General features: G+C 40.7%; 1 protein-coding gene across 1 annotated transcript; it reads left to right on the top strand.

Annotated features, from left to right (window-relative positions):
* Positions 1-1,899: 1,899 nt before the first annotated feature.
* ing3 (inhibitor of growth family, member 3) lies at positions 1,900-20,536 on the top strand. The gene is made up of 11 exons (XM_029761104.1): positions 1,900-2,040; positions 2,184-2,255; positions 3,135-3,235; positions 3,559-3,624; positions 17,370-17,466; positions 17,747-17,818; positions 17,981-18,264; positions 18,565-18,773; positions 19,119-19,311; positions 19,404-19,442; positions 19,578-20,536. The coding sequence occupies exons 1-11, from the start codon at positions 2,013-2,015 to the stop codon at positions 19,692-19,694; spliced, it is 1,278 nt and encodes a 425-aa protein (XP_029616964.1). The 5' UTR covers positions 1,900-2,012; the 3' UTR covers positions 19,695-20,536.
* The last annotated feature ends 1,277 nt before the right edge of the window (positions 20,537-21,813 follow it).

The raw sequence follows: 21,813 nt of genomic DNA, 5'->3' as shown, positions 1-21,813 counted from the left end.
AAGGTATTAATCCTTCAGTTATGAAACACTGAGCATATCTCAGCCGTCTAAAGCTTTCATTAGATAATCGGATTATTGGTTAGTCTATCTCTATCCCTGTCGATTCTGAGCTCATTCTAAGAAAAAACATGAATGGAAAAATGGGAAGGAATGAGTTAGTCCATAGGCTACATAATCAATCATTAAAAAGAGGAACAATAGGCTCGGGTCGGCAGGCATTGTTATCTTCATTTATTGCCTTTCGATCTGTTTTTAATGTCCACTGTCTGGCCATGAACCAAATGGGATTGGTCAGCTTTAAAAGCTTTATTGTTAGAGATGCACCCAACAAAATAGACTCCCATTAAAGAAATTGACAATATATCTTGTGTTCTCTGATAACAATAATGTTGACTCAATAGATTCAAGGAAAGTACATCACAGCATAGACTTCCTGGGTGGTCTTCGGTGTGCCAATCCAATGGAGGCAAGGAGATATGAGAGGATTAGAGGGAATGAGGATGGGGTGGGATGGGATGGAGATGGTGAAGGGGGGGGGGGAATTGAGAGAGGAGTGAGACAGTGTTTGGTGCATGGGATGGATGGGTTAGGGCTTGTAATGAAGGGTCGGGTTGAGAGAGATCAGGAGGAGAATAGAATAGAATAGAGTTTGTTATTGAGAGGATACCAAATGCGAGAGACTGGAGAAGGGGGTGAGACAGTAAATGAGAGTGAATGAAGGTGCACAAAAAAGTGGTGAATGACAAGCTTCTCGTGCTTCTATATAACATGCCTCTATATAACAACATAACAGTGGAATTCTGTTTTTTAATTTTTCTTTTTTAACAAATTGATTAAAAATAAAAAGATGAAACGTCTTGAGTCAAAAAGTATTCAAACCCTTTGTTATTTAGTCAAGCCTAAATAAATTCAGGAGTAAAAATGTGCTTAACAAGTCACATAATAAGTTGCATGGACTCACTGTGTGCAATAATAGTGTTTAACATGATATTTAAATGACTACCTCATCTCTATACCTCACACATACAATTATCTGTAAGGTCCCTCGGTCAAGCAGTGAATCTCAAACACAGATTCAACAACAAAGACCAGGGAGGTTTTCCAATGCCACACAAAGAAGGGCACCTGTTGGTAGATGGGTATACAAAAAAGCAGACATTGAATATCCCTTTGAGCATGGTAAAGTTATTCATTATACTTTTGATGTTGTATCAATACACCCAGTTACTACAAAGATACACTACCCAGATAGACTGATTGTAACATGTATTGACTCATGTACTACCCCGCTCCTCATCAGAGGGCTGAAGACTTTTTTTAAAATGTATTTTTACAAATATTAAAATGTTTCTTTTACTTTGACATTATAGAATATATTGTGTAGATTGATGACAAAAAAATACAATTAAATCCATTTTAATCCCACCTTATAACACAACAAAGTGTGGAAAAAGTCAAGGGGTGTGAATACTTTCTGAAGGCACTGTATATCAGGCCTATAATTGACTTAGATCCACAATCTGTTAGACTATTCAAATGGGGGGTGTTATTTTATTTTCTCAGTGTGTTACTTATAGTTGAATGTGTTCGTTATAGTTAAATAATATCTCAATTAAATGTGTGTGTAGGCCTACACAATATAAATTGTGCCAGATGAGCATTATTGTTGCTCACCTTCATTGAGGTTACACATAAGTATTAATTTACAATTAAAATAGCGCATTTGCATTGAAGTTTGATGATTCGAATGTATTTACCTCGTTGGAAAGCTTAATTATGTTATTTCAGTCAACGTTTGAAATTGATGTCTATGAACTACAGGAACTAACGGACTTTTGAAGTTTAGCACTCAACTCCATATCTGGCCAATCACATTCTACGTTCTACTGACGTCACTTTCTCTGACCTCAGTTTGTCAGTGGTATTTTTTCTTCGGGACACAGCGGTTTGCGGCGCCATATTGAAAGACACAAATTATTTTCATAAACGCCTAAAATATCTAATTTACCAAGATGCTGTACCTGGAGGATTACCTCGAGAGTGAGTATAACGTTTATTTTACGCCTAGGTGGTATTATTTGTGTATTTACTGTTGTAAATGTGCATAATTTTAGCCGGAGCGCGCCCGGACTTTTAGCCTAGCCATGCTAACACCTATATTCGCTTTTTCTTCTCGCTGGCAGTGATCGAGCAGCTACCCATGGATCTCCGCGACAGGTTTACGGAAATGAGAGAGATGGACCTGCAAGTTCAGAGTATGCATTGCTGCAACGTGACAGTCTACAAACACTTCACCGGCGAGCATTTTTCAAGTTGAAAACACATAATTCTCAGTTTCGCACTTTTTAGGGTCATGTAGAATAAATAATCGAACTCTTAACACAAATTAGCTAGTTGCGTCCAAATAAAAATGTGTAAACGCAGTATTTTTATTTGTATAACTAACACAGCTCGCTTGCGGTAGCGAACTTGGCTAGTATAACATTGCAACAACTTTCAGTAACCTGAGAAAGTTAACGTTATTGGGTTTGTTTGATTCTAGTTAAGGTTATAGAAATTACAACATAATATCATGTTATATTTGTTTTCCATATAGAGGTCCAACTAACGATTGTTGATCATATGTGCATGCACAGAAGTTGAACAATGAATGTAAACAAGACGGGACATCGATTCGGAGCATACACATCACATGTAGTATCAACGTTATACATGTATCTAGTTAACTGTTTTTTCATGTGACTATAACTAGATACATATACGTGAACTGTTTGTTAACTAGAACATACACCGATATTAATTTAACCTGAACGGCTATGTAGTATAGTGGTTCCCAACCAGGGGTACTTTCTATAGGGGGTTCTTGAGAAGACTCATGAGAGCAAAATTCAGTTGGTGGTACAGTAATCGAAAAAGGTTGGGAACCACTGATGTATTCGTGGTGGTTCGGTTCACTGGTAGTTTTAATCACAAGCCTTCTGGTCCACAGACACCGCATGTAATATCGGCCCTTCTGGTCAGCATTGAAGTACAAATAGATATGAATTCTTCCACATGCATGCGGAGTATAAACCCATATGAATAGTGTCTCAGACACACCTGTCCAGGTAGCTCACTCCTCCCATTTGCTATAGATGCCATGGACCAGTTGGAGCAGAGGGTGAATGAGTTCTTTGTCAATGCAAAGAAGAACAAGCCAGAGTGGAGGGAAGAGCAGATGGGAGTCATCAAAAAGGTGCCAAATAAATCTCAGATTATGTATATTTCCCTTTTCTAAAAGACAGTTTTGTCCTTTTAATCCCATTAATGTTTTATGATAAAGCTGTACTACCACACTTTTTGTGGTGATTCTTTGTGCTTTGTCATTTACATTTTAGTCATTTAACAGACACTCTTATCCAGAGCTACTTATAGTTAGTGCATTCATCTTAACATAGCTAGGTGGCACAACCACATCACAGTCATAGTAAGAAGAGTAAAAAAGTGCCAGTGTTAGTTCACCAAAGGCTTTATTTTTTTATATGGTGTTAGCCTCTGACAGCTTTTTCTCTGTTTCAGGATTATTATAAGGCATTGGAGGATGCAGATGAAAAAGTACAGCTGGCCAATCAGATTTATGATCTGGTGAGTTGGAATTTGAATGCCAAGACGGAGCTCTGTCTAACGATGTCTTTTGTTTAATGGGTCCTGGGAAACCACTTCTATAACAAGGTTGGGACAAGGGAAGTTGGAGGAGAATCTTTATCGCTGGTGGCCTTTTTCAAGATGATTTGTGGGTGCTTGTCACCACTAAAATATAAAATGTTCTGTTCAGGACTGTGCTGTCTCATTGCCACTAGGTGGCAGTCAAACAATGTGAATAATTTGGAAGTCACTAAAATGCCAGTCTTTTCAGATGTTTTCAATATTTATTTAGATATTGACATTTCTATCTCTTTTTTTTGTACAATATATTTATTGGCATTTCTTTTTTACAATTTAACAATCATCAAAATATGACACAGATAACGCCACGTTATTCCTTCCACCTACACAAAACACCATGCTACATGGGGGCACATTGTGCAAAACCCTCCCCAACACAGGAATACCCCTCTCCCTCCCCTCGACCGATATTAGCCTCACTGATTAACAACAAAAAAAGAAACAGAATGACCTTCACATTCCATGCTAGAAAATAAATGATTCAACACAAAAACAAATAATAATAATACCTTAATGAAGAAAGTAGTAATGAGGCAGCTAAGGTGACGTTTCTAGAAACTGCTGAAAGTCCCCCTAGACATCAGTAAATTCAAAGGGTTTATTACATAAATTGTATGTTATTTTTTTAGATGGAATATACGTTATTTTAGCCACATCTGCTTGCTTGACGGAGTGTTACTCTTCCATATAATAGCGGTGCATTTATTGGCTGCAATGACTGCCAATTTAATGAATCTGGTTTTGCTACAAATATTAACTGGTAGAACAGAATCATCTCCAAGAAGAATAAGGGAAGGATCTAGTGGTACCGTGTCATATTAGTGACCTGTGATACGATCTGAATGTCTTTCCAATAATTGCTTAGTTCAGGGAAGGATAAAAACATGCATAACTGTGCCCACTCCCGTTTTACACCGTGGGCAACATTTTTAATATTTAAAATTGATCTTATACACTCTCTCTGGTGTAAAGTAGAACCTATGTAAAATATTGAATTGCATCAACTTGTGCCTTGTGTTAAATGAAAGACGCTGAGCGTCTAAAAAGAGCTTTCCCCATTTCTCATCCTCAAAAATGAGATCAAGATCATCATGCCACTTCATGCAAGCTTTCAGAGGTTCATCGTTCCCCAATAGAGCTTGAAGACCAGAGTACATGTAGGAAATGAAACCTTTTACCCCTTTCCTTTCTAGCCGCAGTTTATCAGTTTTAGGTTTACTCATGTGCTGAATCCTACCTCCCTGCTGAGTGGCAATGTAATGCCTAACCTGTAGGTACTTGAAGAAATGAGTTTGAGGTAACTGAAAATGAGATGCCAGTTGTTGAAAGGATAGTAGTTCACCTTCTCTATAGAGATTACCAAATGTTTTAATTCCTTTGTTGAACCAAGAAAATGTAATACCATCTCTCAGGGCTTTGGGTAAGATGGGGTTATTATAGAAAGGTGTTTGTTCATATATAGATCTAAGCCCTTCTGTTTGTTTACAGACTTCAATCCATATATTTAAAGTGTTTTTAATGAAAGGGTTGTTTATGAGACCTATCAAAGCTTTAGGTGGGCTAATATAAGGTATAAATGCCAATGTAGTAGGGGTCAGACACTCCTCTATCTGTCTCCGAGAGGGTGAACTTGTTGTATTTTGCCTTAGCCACACAGCCTTTAACTGAGATGCCCAGTAATACAACTGGAAGTCAGGTAGAGTAAGTCCTCCTTCTGATTATTGTTTGCATAAAGTTTCTGAGTTTCACTCTGGGGGGTTTCCCTTTCCACAGAAAAGAAGAAATCTTCCTATTCATTTGTTTGAAATTTTTGGGGAATAATGGTAATATATTCATCTTTACACAGTTCACCCACCCAATAAGAGAAATTGGTAAATCCCGCCATCTATCCAATTCTTGCCCAACCTTTTTGAGAAGTGGAGTATAGTTCAGTTGATATGTCTTAATCATTTAAGAAGGAATTTGCAATCCAAGATATGTCATTTTCTGTGGTTTCCAAGAAAATGGCTGGTTTAAGATTGGGTTCTGCATAGCTGCCCTGTTAAAAGGCATAATTATACTCTTCGATAGGTTTATTTTACATCCTGAAAAGGTCCCATATTCTTTCTGGATGTCAACTAATGTTCAGAGTGAAATGTCTGGTTTAGTGAGGTAAAGCAAAATGTCATCGGCATATAGCGAGACCAGATGTTCAGGCAAGAGGTCGACCGATTAACCTCTCTAAGGGAGGTGGGACGAAATCGTTCCACACTATTCAACAGCCAGTGACAAATCAGAGCGCCAAATTTAAAACCACAAAATGTCATAATTCAAAGTTCTCAAACAGGACTATTTTGCACCATTTTATAGATACACTTCTCCTGAATCGAACCACGTTGTCCAATTTCCAAAAGGCTTTACAGCGAAAGCAAAACATTAGATTATGTTAGGAGAGTACATAGACACAATCACACAGCCATTTTCCAAGCAAGCATATATTGTCACATAAACCCAAACCACAGCTAAATGCAGCACTAACCTTTGATGATCTTCATCAGATGACACTCCTAGGACATTATGTTATACAATACATGCATGTTTTGTTCAATCAAGTTCATATTTATATCAAAAAACAGCTTTTTACATTAGCATGTGATGTTCAGAACTAGCATACCCACCGAAAACTTCCGGGGAATTTACTAAATTACTCACGATTAACGTTCACAAAATACATAACAATTATTTTAAGAATTATAGATACAGAACTCCTTTATGCAATCGCGGTGTCAGATTTTAAAATAGCTTTTCGGTGAAAGCACATTTTGCAATATTCTGAGTACATAGCCCGGCCATCACGGCTAGCAAATTTGACACCCACCAAGTTTGGCCCTCACCAAACTCAGATTTACTATAAGAAAAATTGGATTACCTTTGCTGTTCTTCGTCAGAATGCACTCCCAGGACTTCTACTTCAACAACAAATGTTGTTTTGGTTCCAAATAATCCATAGTTATATCCAAATACCGCCGTTTTGTTCATGCGTTCAGGTAACTATCCAAAGGGTGACACGCGAGCGCATTTCGTGACAAAAAAATGCAAAATATTCCATTACCGTACTTCGAAGCATGTCAAACGCTGTTTAAAATCAATTTTTATGCTATTTTTCTCGTAAAATAGCGATAATATTCCAACCGGGCGGCGTTGTATTCATTCAAAGGCTGAAAGAAAAAAATGGAGAATTCTCATGAACGCGCATCTCCAGTGTCACTGTTCCTAGCCTGACCACTAACAAATACTCTTGCTGTTCTTCGCCCAGAGACAGGAGACACGTCATTCCACTTTCTGGCGCCTTCTGAGAGCCAATGGAAGCCTTAGGAAATGTCACGTTACAGCAGAGATGCTGTATTTTCGATAGAGATGCAACAGAAGGATAACAAATTGTCAGACAGGGCACTTCCCATATAGAATCTTCTCAGGTTTTGGCCTGCCATATGAGTTCTGTTATACTCACAGACACCATTCAAACAGTTTTAGAAACTTTAGTGTTTTCTATCCAAATCTACTAATTATATGCATATTCTCGTTTCTGGGCAAGAGTAGTAACCAGTTTAAATCGGGTACGTTTTTTTATCCGGCCGTGCAAATACTGCCCCCTAGCCCCAACAGGTTAATCGGAATGGCCGATTTAATTAGGGCCGATTTCAAGTTTTCATAACAATCGGTATTTTTGGCCGCCAATTTGCAGATTTTTTTTATACCTATTATATTTTTTTACACCTTTATTTAACTAGGCAAGTCAGATTAAGAACACGTTCTTATTTTCAATGACGGCCTAGGAACGGGGGTTAACTGCCTTGTTCAGGGGGGATTCGTTTTTGCCACCTCCTGGTTACTAGTCCAACGCTCTAACCACCTGCCTTACATTGCACTCCACGAGGAGCCTGCATGGCAGGCTGACTACCAGTTACGCGAGGGCAGCAAGAAGCCAAGGTAAGTTGCTAGCTAGCATTAAACGTATCTTATAAAAAAACTACAATCTTAACCTCTCTGGCGCATGTGGGACGAACTCGTCCCACCTACGTAACAGCCACTGAAATCCAGTGGCGCGATTTTTGAATCGTTTGAAATACTATTACTTCAATTTCTCAAACATATGACTATTTTACAGCTATTTAAAGACAAGAATCTCGTTAATCTAACCACACTGTCCGATTTCAAAAAGGCTTTACAACGAAAGCAAAACATTAGATTATGTCAGCAGAGTGCCCAGCCAGAAATAATCAGACACCCATTTTTCAAGCTAGCATATCATGTCACATAAACCCAAACCACAGCTAAATGCAGCACTAACCTTTTATGATCTTCATCAGATGACACACCTAGGACATTGTTATACAATACATGCATGTCTGTTCAATCAAGTTCATATTTATATCAAAAAACAGCTTTTTACATTAGCATGTGACGTTCAGAAAAAGCATAACCCCCGCAAACTTCCGGGGAATTTACTAACAGTTTGCTAAATTACTCACGATAAACGTTCACAAAAAGCATAACAATTATTTTAAGAATTATAGATACATTACTCCTCTATGCACTCGATATGACCGATTTTAAAATAGCTTTTCGGATTAAGCACATTTTGCAATACTCTAAGTACATAGCCCGGCATCACGGGCTAGCTATTTAGACACCCGGCAAGATTAGCCTTCATCAAAATCATATTTCCTATAAGAAAAATGTTCTTACCTTTCCTGTTCTTCGTCAGAATGCAGTCCCACGACTTCTACTTCAATAACAAATGTAGGTTTGGTCCCAAATAATCCATCGTTATATCCAAACAGCGACGTTTTGTTCGTGAGTTCTAGACACTATCAGAATACTAAATCACGGTCTTGCGCATGGCTTGACAAAAAAATTCTAAATATTCCATTACCGTACTTCGAAGCATGTCAACCGCTGTTTAAAACCAATTTTTATGCCATTTATCTCGTAGAAAAGCGATAATATTCCGACCGGGAATATGCAATGAGCCTAAACAGCCGAATTAAATTTCTCCACAGGGGCGAATCGTGCACGCGCCTCATTCAAAGGTCCTCTGATCCGCCACTTACCAAAGGCGATAATGTGTTTCAGCCTGAGGCTGCCTCGTCAACCTTCAGGTATTTCCCGGGTTCTGAGAGCCTATCGGAGCCCTGGGAATTGTCACGTTACAGCTAAGATCCTTACTTTTCAATAAACAGATGCAAGACGCACGACTCCTTGTCAGACAGGGTACTTCCTGCATGAAACCTTGTCAGGTTTTTGCCTGCCATAGGAGTTCTGTTATACTCACAGACACCATTCAAACAGTTTTAGAAACTTTAGGGTGTTTTCTATCCAAACCTGAACAATAATATGCATATTCTAGCTTCTGAGTTGGTGTAGGAGGCAGTTAAAAATGGGCACATATTTTTTCCAAAATTCTCAATGCTGCCCCCTAGCCCGTAGAGGTTAACATAATCACTAGTTAACCTCTCTAGGGTAGGTGGCACCAGATCGTCCCACCTACGTAACAGCCAGTGGAATCCTGTGGCGCGTTATTCAAATACCTTAGAAATGCTATTACTTCAATTTCTCAAACATATGACTATTTTACAGCATTTTAAAGACAACTCTCGTTAATCTAACCACACTGTCCGATTTCAAAAAGGCTTTACAACGAAAGCAAAACATTAGATTATGTCAGCAGAGTACCCAGCCAGAAATAATCAGACACCCATTTTTCAAGCTAGCATATAATGTCACAAAAACCCAGAAGACAGCTAAATGCAGCACTAACCTTTGATGATCTTCATCAGATGACACACCTAGGACATTATGTTATACAATACATGCATGTTTTGTTCAATCAAGTTCATATTTATATCAAAAACCAGCTTTTTACATTAGCATGTGACGTTCAGAACTAGCATACCCCCCGCAAACTTCCGGCGAATTTACTAACAATTTACTAAATAACTCACGATAAACGTTCACAAAAAGCATAACAATTATTTTAAGAATTATAGATACAGAACTCCTCTATGCACTCGAATTGTCCGATTTTAAAATAGCTTTTTGGTGAAAGCACATTTTGCAATATTCTAAGTAGATAGCCCGGCATCACAGGGCTAGCTATTTAGACACCCAGCAAGTTTAGCCTTCACCAAACTCCGATTTACTATTAGAAAAGTTTGATTACCTTTGGTGTTCTTCGTCAGAATGCACTCCCAGGACTTCTACTTCAATAACAAATGTTGGTTTGGTCCCAAATAATCCATTGTTATATCCAAACAGCGGCGTTTTGTTAGTGCGTTCAAGACACTATCCGAAAGGGTAAATAAGGGTTACGAGCACGGCGCATTTCGTGACAAAAAAATTCTAAATATTCCATTACCGTACTTCGAAGCATGTCAACCGCTGTTTAAAATCAATTTTTATGCAATTTTTCTCGTAAAAAAGCGATAATATTCCGACCGGGAATCTGCGTTTAGGTAAATAGACGAAAGAAAATAAAGCACGGGATCGACTCGTGCACGCGCCTAAGCCCATTATCCTCTTATCGGCCACTTGCCAAAAGCGCAAATGTGTTTCAGCCTGGGGCTGGAATGACATCATTCAGCTTTTTCCCGGGCTCTGAGAGCCTATGGGAGCCGTAGGAAGTGTCACGTTACAGCAAAGATCCTCAGTCTTCAATAAACAGAGACAAGAAGAACAAGATCTTGTCAGAGAGGGCACTTCCTTTAAGGAATCTTCTCAGGTTTTTGCCTGCCATATGAGTTCTGTTATACTCACAGACACCATTCAAACAGTTTTAGAAACTTTAGGGTGTTTTCTATCCAAAGCCAATAATTATATGCATATTCTAGTTACTGGGTAGGAGTAGTAACCAGATTAAATCGGTTACGTTTTTTATCCGGCCGTGTAAATACTGCCCCCTAGCCCTAACAGGTTAACTACACATGGTTGATGATATTACTAGTTTATCTAACGTGTCCTGTGTTGCATATAATCGATGCGGTGCCTGTTAATTTCTCATCGAATCACAGCCTACTTCGACAAACGGGTGATGATTTAACAAGCGCATTTGCGAAAAAAAGCACTGTTCTTGCACTAATGTACCTAACCATAAACATCAATGCCTTTCTTTAAAATCAATACACAAGTATATATTTTTAAACCTGCATATTTAGTTAATATTGCCTGCTAACATGAAATTGTGTCACTGCTCTTGCGTTTATTGCCTGGCTCGTTGCGAACTAATTTGCCAGAATTTTACGTAATTATGACATACCATTGAAGGTTGTGCAATGTAACAGGAATATTTAGACTTAGGGGTGCCACCCGTTAGATAAAATACGGGCCGGTTCCGTATTTCACTGAAAAAAAAAAACGTTTTGTTTTCGAGATGATAGTTTCCGGATTCGACCATATTAATGACCTACGGCTTGTATTTCTGTGTGTTTTTATTATATTATAATTAAGTCTATGATTTGATAGAGTAGTCTGACTGAGCAGTGGTAGGCACCAGCAGGCTCGTAAGCATTCATTCAAACAGCACTTTTGTGCTTTTTGCCAGCAGCTCTTTGCAATGCATTGCGCTGTTTATGACTTCAAGCCTGTCAACTCCCAAGATTAGGCTGGTGTAACCGATGTGAAATGGCTAGCTAGTTAGCGGGTGCGCGCTAATAGCGTTTCAAACGTCACTCGCTCTGAGACTTGGAGTAGTTGTTCCCCTTCCTCTACATGGGTAACGCTGCTTCAAGGGTGGCTGTTGTCGATGTGTTCCTGGTTCGAGCCCAGGTAGGAGCGAGGAGAGGGATGGAAGCTATACTGTTACACTGGCAATACTAAAGTGCCTATAAGAACATCCAATAGTCAAAGGTATATGAAATACAAATCGTATAGAGAGAAATAGTCCTATAATAACTACAACCTAAAACTTCTTACCTGGGAATATTGAAGACTCATGTTATAAGGAACCACCAGCTTTCATATGTTCCCATGTTCTGAGCAAGGCACTTAAACGTTAGCTTTCTTACATGGCACATATTGCACTTTTACTTTCTTCTCCAACACTTTGTTTTTGCATTGTTTAAACCAAATTGAACATGTTTCATTATTTATTTGAGGCTAAATTGATTTTATTGATGTATTATATTAAGTTAAAATAAGTATTCATTCAGTATTGTTGTAATTGTCATTATTACAAAGAAATTTAAAAAATTGGCCGATTAATCGGTATCGGCTTTTTTTTGGGGTGCTCCAATAATCGGTACCCGCGTTGAAAAATCATAATCGGTCGACCTCTAGTTCAGGCCCACCTATACAAACACCATGGATAGCTGGATGAGATCTAAAAGCTTCTGTCAGTGGCTCTATAGCCAACGAAAAAAGGAGAGGACTAGCAGGACAACCCTGTCTTGTGCCATGTGATAGAGAGAACTGTGAGGAAATGTTTCCATTAGTCAGGATCTTAGCTACCGGACATTTGTACAGTAATCTAATCAGACCTACATACTTAGTTCCAATATTCATCCTCTGTAAAACTTCAAACAGGTAGTTCCATTCTATGCGGTCAAAAGCTTTTTCCGCATCTAATGAAGCCGCCACTACAGATTCTTGGTCATTCTCTACATAATATTAAATAATCTTCTGATATTATCAGGAGATGAGCGGTTTCTTACAAAGCCTGTTTGGTCCATATCAACCAAGTCCGGAAGAACCTTATCCAGTCTAAGAGCTATGAGTTTCGCAAGAATCTTATATGAAGTGTGCAATAGAGATATTGATCTATTCGACCCACAAAGCAGAGGATCTTTCCCAGGTTTTAACAAAACTGTGCTCAGTGCCTGTTCAAGTGTGTCTGGAAGCTTTTCTGTCTCTATGGCATAATTAAACATACTGCAGAGGCTCAATTAGTTTGGGTAAAAAGGATCGATAGAATTCAATAGGGAATCTGTCTAACCCTGGTGATTATCTGCCAAGCAAGAAACTTTCCTGCTTTATTTCCATGTTCGTAGTAGTTTTGTTTTGTTCTCCTAAGAGCATTTTCCATTTTATAGGTTGTCAGGGTGTTATATTCCAATCACTTTGAGTCTAATTTTTGTTGAGTTGTCAAATGTTACACTATGTTCATTTTCCAGATCTCTAATTTCATTCTCCAACTAATTTACTTGAGCCTTCAACATCTTACGAGCACCTGAACTAAAGGGTATGATTTGCCCCTCAGATATGCAAGGAGAGCTTCCCATAAAATTAGGGTGGAGGCAGAGTTGTTATTGGTGCTAAAAAATATGGCTATATGAGTGTTCAGAAATGTTACAAATGTGGGATTATTTAGTATGTGCCAAACATCCATCTTGAGGGTGGCTGTGCTCTACTGACTGGTACTGCAGCCAGCAGGGCAGAATGATCTGATATACATCTTGGTAAGTACTTACACCCAGTCGTTAAACTTCCCTTGGCTGCAGGAATAAGAATTAAGTCAATTCTAGAGTAACTGTCATGGACAGGGGAGTAAAATGAGTATTCTTTAACCTTTTGGTTGTGAAATCTCCATAAGTCTACAAGTCCAAAGTGTTTCATTTCTGCTTTTAACATTTTAGCTGCCTGTGTGAGGCTGATACTATTAGAGGAAGATCTATCACTGGAAGGGTCCAGTACCAAGTTAAAATCCCTGCCATTATTATGTCTGATGATGGGCACGTTAACTTCAAAAAGATGTCTTGGTAAAATGTAGGATCATCATGGTTAGGCCCATACACATTCACAATGGTAATGGACTCAGTGTTAACTTACATCTAGATGTTCCGCTAGCGGAACGCCTCACCAACATCCAATGGTAGCGCCTGGCGCGAAATACGAAAAACCTTAAAAATGCTATTATTTCAATTTCTCAAACATATGACTATTTTACACCATTTTAAAAACAAGGCTCTCCTTTATCTAACCACATTGTCCGATTTCAAAAAGGCTTTACAACGAAAGCAAAACATTAGATTATGTCAGGAGAGTACCCAGCCAGAAATAATCACACACCCATTTTTCAAGCTAGCATATAATGTCACAAAAACCAAAACCACAGCTAAATGCAGCACTAACCTTTGATCTTCATCAGATGACACTCCTAGGACATTGTTATACAATACATGCATGTTTTGTTCAATCAAGTTCATATTTATATCAAAAAACAGCATTTTACATTAGCATGTTTTGTTCAGAACTAGCATACCCACCGAAAACTTCCGGTGAATTTACTAAATTACTCACGATAAACGTTCACAAAAAACATAATTATTTTAAGAATTATAGATACAGAACTCCTTTATGCAATCGCAGTGTCCGATTTTAAAATAGCTTTTCGGTGAAAGCACATTTTGCAATATTCTGAGTAGATAGCCCGGCCATCATGGCTAGCTATTTTGACACCCACCAAGTTTGGCACTCACCAAACTCAATTTACTATAAGAGAAATTGGATTACCTTTGCTGTTCTTTGTCAGAATGCACTCCCAGGACTTCTACTTCAACACCCAATGTTGTTTTGGTTCCAAATAATCCATAGTTATATCCAAATAGCTGCGCTTTGTTCTTGCGTTCAAGACACTATCCAAAGGGTGACGCGCCGGCGCGTATCGTGACAAAAAAAATCTAAATATTCCATTACCGTACTTCGAAGCATGTCAAACGCTGTTTAAAATCAATATTTATGCGATTTTTCTCGTAAAATAGCGATAATATTCCAACCGGGAGACGTTGTATCCGTTCAAACACTGAAAATAGAAAATGGAGTCGTCACATGCATGCGCGCCCCAGTGTCATTGTTCTCACGTTCTGGCGCCTTCTGAGAGCCTATGGGAGCCTTAGAAAATGTCACGTTACAGTAGAGCTCCTCTATTTTTGATAAAGAGGCTACAGAAGGCCAAGAAATGGTCAGACAGGGCACTTCCCATATAGAATCTTCTCAGGTTTTGGCCTGCCATATAAGTTCTGTTATACTCACAGACACCATTCAAACAGTTTTGGAAACTTTAGGGTGTTTTCTATCCAAATCAAATAATTAGATGCATTTTCTAGTTTCTGGACAGGAGTAATAACCAGATTAAATCGGGTACGTTTTTTATCCGGCCGTGAAAATACTGCCCCCTATCCTAAACAGGTTAATGAAACCTTGAATGATCACAAACCTACCCCCTTTGTCTTTAATCTGAGATTGTATCTGAAAGGGGCAATGCTTATTCATGAGTATGGCCACCCCTCTTGCCAGAGAGGTGAAAGATGAATATTACACTTGACCCTCCCACTCTCCCTTCAGTTTATCATGCTCAGAGTCAGTCAGGTGTGTCTCCTGAAGAAGAGCTATATCAACCTTATGCTGCTTTAGATAATTCAGAATGTGTTTGCGTTTGACTGGGCATTTAGTACCCCTAATGTTAAGTGTCATAAATGTATAGTTATTAGGTGCCGACATCTTTAAAGGAAATAGGGAAAATGAAAGAAACAAAATTGTGTTGAGTGTATACAACGTGTACGAAATGAAAGTATAAAGTAGTAAACATCTCGTGAGCTAATACCCTGACCCTACCACAACCCCCCCCCCCCCCCCCCCAACTGAGGGAGTTAAAGAACCCATATCCTTAGACGCTAGTCTTTAAGATAGATGTACCTGCTATGCATAGCATCGCTCGAATAAGGTTAATTCTAAATTATATGTACATGGAATTAGTTACATTGACTGTTCCTTGTAGCATGAAAATATTGTTAGTCAAGTAACAAAATACAATTTGATTACAGCAATAATGACCAGACTATTTAGCCCCACTTGAGCATGTCTCAACAACAACAAAAAACTCGGGAGCGTTCATAGTCACCAACAGAGCCTACCCGCACACCCAAATGTCAACCAATCGCCATTCCCCAATGCGCCCTGAAACCTGTGCCGTGCGGCGACAAAAGTGATGACCACAAATGCACCCCAGCAGGTCAAGAAAAAAGATATCAAGCTATGATGTATAAATGAAAACCTTTACCAGACAATAACTATCAGTTACCATCCTCCTGAGTTCACCCTCCCCCAAAAATATTATATATATATACACACACATGTACGCACATACACAAGTGTAAAGCTATCAGCTAGCTGGCAATTAGGCGGCCAGCCAGTGTGTAACTTATCCCTGTCTCGGTATCACTAACGCCAGCATACACCTCTAACAATAAACAAGCCAGCAAACGTAATAGTAGCTAAAATTCCCTGAAGTAATATAAACAACATAGCTTGAAACCCAGTCAATAGCCACATAACTATTTAACCAAACCCGACTGGACCTCTGCGTAAAATAAAAGTATACAGCAAAATGTAACTACCTGGCATAGTGTGGATGTATAGTAGCTATAGCTACACCCTTGTAAACTTAGCGAGCTGGCTAAATAGCACAGCCAACATTAGCTATGATCCAACTTTACCTCGCCAGTCATTATCACGCTAGCCAGCCAGCCAGCCGATCATATGAGTAATTTAGTTGTTTCCTCGTGCTAACACTTCACTATCCACTGTATCCAAGTTCAAAAGACAGTTCCTTGGGGTGTAATAGATGTGAACAAGTCAGGAAGTTCTTTCCTCATGTATCAGCCATCTTCAGAGTCAAATGTGCGCTCACCATTCTTGGTTTCGATCCACAAAGTTGCTGGGTAGCGAAGGCCGTATGCCAAGCCAGCCTGACGCAGAAGTCTCTTCAGTGGGAGAAAGATCTGGAAAGATCATGATTCTGGCATCTCGGTACTTGAGCTCTCCCTTTGCTCGGGCAGCAGAGAGGATGCGAACAGTGTCCTGGTACCGTAGAAATGTAATGACAAATGCCATGGGTGCAACCTGGCCAGGCAGCCGCCTCCGTAGGGTGCGATGGGCCCTCTCGATCTCTAGTGGGTGCGTGGGGGGGGTAGATCCAGAATTTTGGGTATCCAGTCCTGTAGAAAGGAGATCGCGTCTCTTCCCTCCACGGCCTCCGGGAAACCTTGAAGTCTCAAATTCGAGCACCTTTATTACGAACATTTCCAATCAAATTTCTCCTCGAGTTTAGAGATGGCGTCTTCCAACTTCTTGTATTTTTAGTCCACTTCCTCACAGACATCCAGGATGGCAGCCTGGTGGTCAGCATGGTCTTTTTCTAACTTTGTCACTCGTCCCTTTGTGACTTTCTGGTCATCGTGGAGTTTATCGACCAATTTTGCTGAGGCGTTCAGAAAGTGTCTCTTGGATTTTTGTTATACCGTTGTCCATCTCCATTCTGAACCATGCTGGTGCTTCTTCCGAGCTAGCATCCGCCGAGGCCAAAGAAGGGCTGTCAGAGGGGCATTTTTCCATGCCTCGTCTGAGGCTTTGACATATTGGGCATCTTTTGCTTTGGTGATACAATAGATGTTTTAACTTCCAACTCACTATTAACGAACAGGTAAACCGTGTCAAAATGCCGTAAAATTGTTTGAAAGTTCGAGGGCGCTACACAGACGCGGCTTGTTAGAAATGTGGGGCAATGGCGAAGCTCTATCTTTTGATATTGATCTATTTCATAGTGAATATTCAATGTGTAAAATCTTGGGGGTTTGATCAACATCTTTTGTGGGGTATGAACAGTATGGTATATAATGGGGTGTGTGTTGCAGGTGGACCGCCACCTGAGGAAGCTGGACCAGGAGCTGGCTAAGTTCAAGATGGAGCTGGAAGCTGACAACGCTGGCATCACTGAGATCCTGGAGAGACGTGAGTCACGTCTGTCAATCACAACACCATAGAAGACCCATCCCCTTCATCTTAACCCTCTTGGCCCTGTCAGAATGTTGGGCTGATGGGCTGCTTTTCTTCTAGTCTTGTTTTGATAGCAATTCCGTGATAGTGTAATGGTATAAATCTTTCCATCGGGATATTTCAGCCCTGTTAGGGGGCAGTATTGACCTAAAAATGACCCTGTTGAGTCAACTGTTGTGTCTGTCAGTGTTGTCACTGAGAGCCAGCTCTTAATATTGTCTCTCTCTTCTGTCAGGATCCCTAGAGATGGACAGCCCCTCTCAGCCTGTCAACAACCACCATGTCCACTCACACACCACCGTGGAAAGTAAGTACAAGTCTTGGCTGTTTGGCTGACCTTCTTTTGGAGTTGTTGCATGTCGGAAGAAAAATGTATATTGGCGAAGGAGCTTTGTTTGTATAGATTATTTGCTGCTTTCCTACGTGAGGTCATGGTGGTAGTAATTCATGTCGTGTTTGTGTGTGACAGAGAGGAAGTACACCACGCAGCCGAGCCACCACACTACAGAGCACGTCCCGGAGAAGAAGTTCAAATCTGAAGCCCTGCTCTCCACACTCACATCAGACGCCTCCAAGGAGAACACACCGGGCTGTCGCACCAACAGCACGACGTCAGCCTCTAACAACGTGTACAGTGTGAACTCATCCCAGCCCCTGGCCTCCTATAACCTCAGCTCTCTGCCTGCTGGGCCCGGGGCTGGGGCAGGGGCCATCACCATGGCTGCAGCGCAGGCTGTACAGGCCACCGCACAGGTATAAACACACACATTCTCTTTCACACACACAGACATACACCCAACTCCATTGCCCTCTGATTTTATTCAGATGAGTGCTGCACTGATGGGAAGCGGTATCAGTATCTTGACCCAGACTGTGTTCTGAGAATTATCTTATCTGATTGGGACAAATGTCCTTGAATGTGTAACTGATGTGTGTCCTACGACTGTAACTAACCCTGTTCATGGCTATGTGTGTCTCTCCCTCTACCTGCCTATCCCATCTTCTTTCTTTGTCTGTGCCCTCCTTATCCTTCCCTCTCCTGTTCCATGTCAGATGAAGGAGGGCAGGAGGACTAGCAGTCTGAAGGCCAGCTACGAGGCCATTAAGAACAATGACTTCCAGCTAGGGAGGGAGTTCTCCCTCACCTCCCGGGATACCACGGGGGCCTACTCCACCTCCGCCCTGGCCAACACCCTCACCCAGACCCTCACCCCAGCCGGCTCAGCCGTCGCCTCTGACTCCCGCGGCGGACGCAAGACCAAGTACGACACAACTTACACGCACACACACAACTTACACGCGCACACACAGCCCCCGTACGCTCAGACAAGCATGACAAGCCCTAGCTAGTGGTCTTCTCCAGTGATATCACAATTTCATGCCTTATTAAACCTTGTCAATCCACCCTGAATCACCCCACATCAGATGAACAGATGTCAGGCCAAATCACGCTACATCATTTAATTTCAGTGTCCAGTCCCATGATGTCATGCCACATTATGCCAGCCATGCTTTTCAACTCTACCCCCACAGCATGAATAAATAAATGATGAAAAATTGAGATCTTGTCTAAACTGTTCAGTCTTTTCTCCCCTGCCCCTCCACAGAGGCAACACCAAGTCTTCCAACCACCAGTCGTCGTCCTCCTCGTCGTCTTCGTCCCTGTCGTCGTGCTCCTCCTCTTCAGCCCTGGCACAGGAGCTGTCGCAGCAGGCCTCGGCCCTCCCAGAGTCTGAGACCAACAACCAGGTGGACTGGACCTACGACCCCAACGAGCCCCGTTACTGCATCTGCAACCAGGTACACACACATCCAGAGACACTCTCTCTCACACTGGACAGCACACACCTACAGCTGACAGGTTAACTAAAATGGCTTCTCTCTTGTTAAAGGTGTCTTATGGAGAAATGGTGGGCTGTGATAATCAAGACGTAAGTACCCATTTCCATTTGGGAGTGCTTTTCTCATGTTCTACAGCTGTTACCACATTACTTTCACATAGGACTTTGTCAAATGAGAGATGAGGTATGAGAGCTAACCTGAGTGCCCTGTGTGTGTTTGTGCAGTGCCCCATCGAGTGGTTCCACTACGGCTGCGTGGGCCTAACAGAAGCCCCGAAGGGGAAGTGGTATTGCCCCCAGTGTACTGCCGCCATGAAGAGGAGAGGCAGCAGGCACAAATAGACACCCCACCTCTACTACCCCACTCCTCATCCAGGACCACACCCCTACCCCGCCAAACCAACTGTCAATGCTATATCAACTGTAGTTCCTCCCAAACAAGTGTGTGTACCTGTTGTGGCCACACACAGTATTCTTATTCACCTGTCTGTCTGTGTGACCTCTCAGGAGTCAAAACAGTGGTGTCAAAGGTTGTTATTGCAGGGTCAGTCCTGTGTGAATATTTGGATGAGACACCTGACTGGAAAATCAAAAAAAGGAGCCAAGACTTCCTGAAACTGCACCCCCTAGTTGGGGGTTCATTGTCCTCCCCGCGCGCACCCCCCCACCCTACCGAATTTTGAGCCTTGGAGCACCTCTTCTCTCCCCTGTTATCAGACATTCCTTGCCTTTCCCCTTGTTACAGGAAGGGCTGCAACAGGAAGTGCTCATTAAGTAAAATGCTCACAGGGGAAATGACACAGACTGGGAAATGTAGTCCATGGGTGTTTATTGGACTACAAAACACAACCCCTCTACAAGTTTTGATTTTAATTCTAAAACCAATTGATGAAACACAACTAAGACTTTTAAAAGATGAGGATGAAGATTGGGACAGTGGTCATTTCAGGTAACGTATGGATGAATATGACTGAACCTCCACCATTTGAGCCCTGTAAAGCTGAAGAGTTCAGAATGTACAGTGTAAGATCAGTCGTAACTGAAGCGTGTATGTCTGTGAGTGTAAGTGTTTCTGTATGTGCGTGTGTGTGTGTGTCACTAGTCATTCTGTACTGAGATGGTGTGTTAAAGTTTCCAGAGATGTAGAAAAAAAATCAAATAAAGTGATCCGAGTTCTTTTGGTATTTCACGTTTCCTAGCTTCGTCTGTCAACGATGGCCTCTCCTCTTGATCAAACTGTAGCACTACAAAGCTCAATGTATCCATTGTATTCGACTACACAATCAAAATGTAGATTGCTTTTGAATCACCAATGTTTTGATTCACAGCAGGCTTACAATGTGGACTGATTGCTTTGTAAGTGTTGTACCTACACACTGAAGAAGGCTGTAAAGCCGAAACATCTGTGTACTCTATCCCTGTTGCAGTAAAACATTTAAAAATGTAATCAAATTTTATTTGTCACTTGCGCCGAATACGACAGGTGTAGACCTTACCATGAAATGCTTACTTACAAGCCCTTAACCAACAACACAGTTCTAAGAAAAATATTTACTACAAATTAAAGAGCAACAATTTTTTTATTGTTTAATTTATTTCACCTTTTATTTAACCAGGTAGGCAAGTTAAGAACAAGTTCTCATTTACAATTGCGACCTGGCCAAGATAAAGCAAAGCAGTTCGACAGATACAACAACACAGAGTTACACATTGAGTAAAATAAATATACAGTTAATAATACAGTAGAAAAATAGGTCTATATACAACAATAACATACACCTTAGCCGAATACATTTAAACTCAGTTTTTCACAATTCTTGACATTAGATCCTAGTAAAAATTCCCTGCCTTAGGTCAGTTAGGATCACCACTTTATTTTAAGAATATGTAATGTCAGAATAATAGTAGAGTGATTTATTTCAGGTTTTATTTCTTTCATCACATTCCCAGTGGGTCAGAAGTTCACATACACTCAATTAGTATTTGTAAGCATTGCCTTTAAATTGTTTAACTTGGGTCAAATGTTTCGGGTAGCCTTCCACAAGCTTCCCACAATAAGTTGGGTGAATTTTGGCCTCATTCCTCCTGACAGAGCTGGTGTAACTGAGTCAGGTTTGTAGGCCACCTTGCTCACACATGCTTTTTCAGTTCTGCCCACAAATTTTCTATAGGATTGAGGTCAGGGCTTTGTGATGGCCACTCCAATACCTTGACTTTGTTGTCCTTAAGCCATTTTGCCACAACTTTGGAAGTATGCTTGGGGTCATTGTCCATTTGGAAGACTCATTTGCGACCAAGATTTAACTTCCTGACTGATGTCTTGAGATGTTGCTTCAATATATCCACATAATTTTGCTTCCTCATGATGCCATCTATTTTGTGAAGTGCACCAGTCCCTCCTGCAGCGAAACACCCCGACAACATGATGCTGCCACCCCCGTGCTTCACGGTTGGGATGGTG

The sequence above is a fragment of the Salmo trutta genome, chromosome 8, assembly GCF_901001165.1.
Source record: "Salmo trutta chromosome 8, fSalTru1.1, whole genome shotgun sequence".
Classification (NCBI taxonomy): Eukaryota; Metazoa; Chordata; class Actinopteri; order Salmoniformes; family Salmonidae; genus Salmo; species Salmo trutta.
The sequence above is the reverse complement of the archived record's forward strand: the minus strand, read 5'-3'. Positions and strand labels throughout refer to the sequence as shown.

Bases quoted from the DNA above. Each gene is read 5' to 3' on its own strand.
- ing3 (XM_029761104.1), top strand. From the start codon at position 2,013: ATGCTGTACCTGGAGGATTACCTCGAGA. The intron at 2,041-2,183 runs GTGAGTATAACG...TCTCGCTGGCAG, and splicing joins CCTGGAGGATTACCTCGAGA to TGATCGAGCAGCTACCCATG. The intron at 3,236-3,558 runs GTGCCAAATAAA...TCTCTGTTTCAG, and splicing joins AGATGGGAGTCATCAAAAAG to GATTATTATAAGGCATTGGA.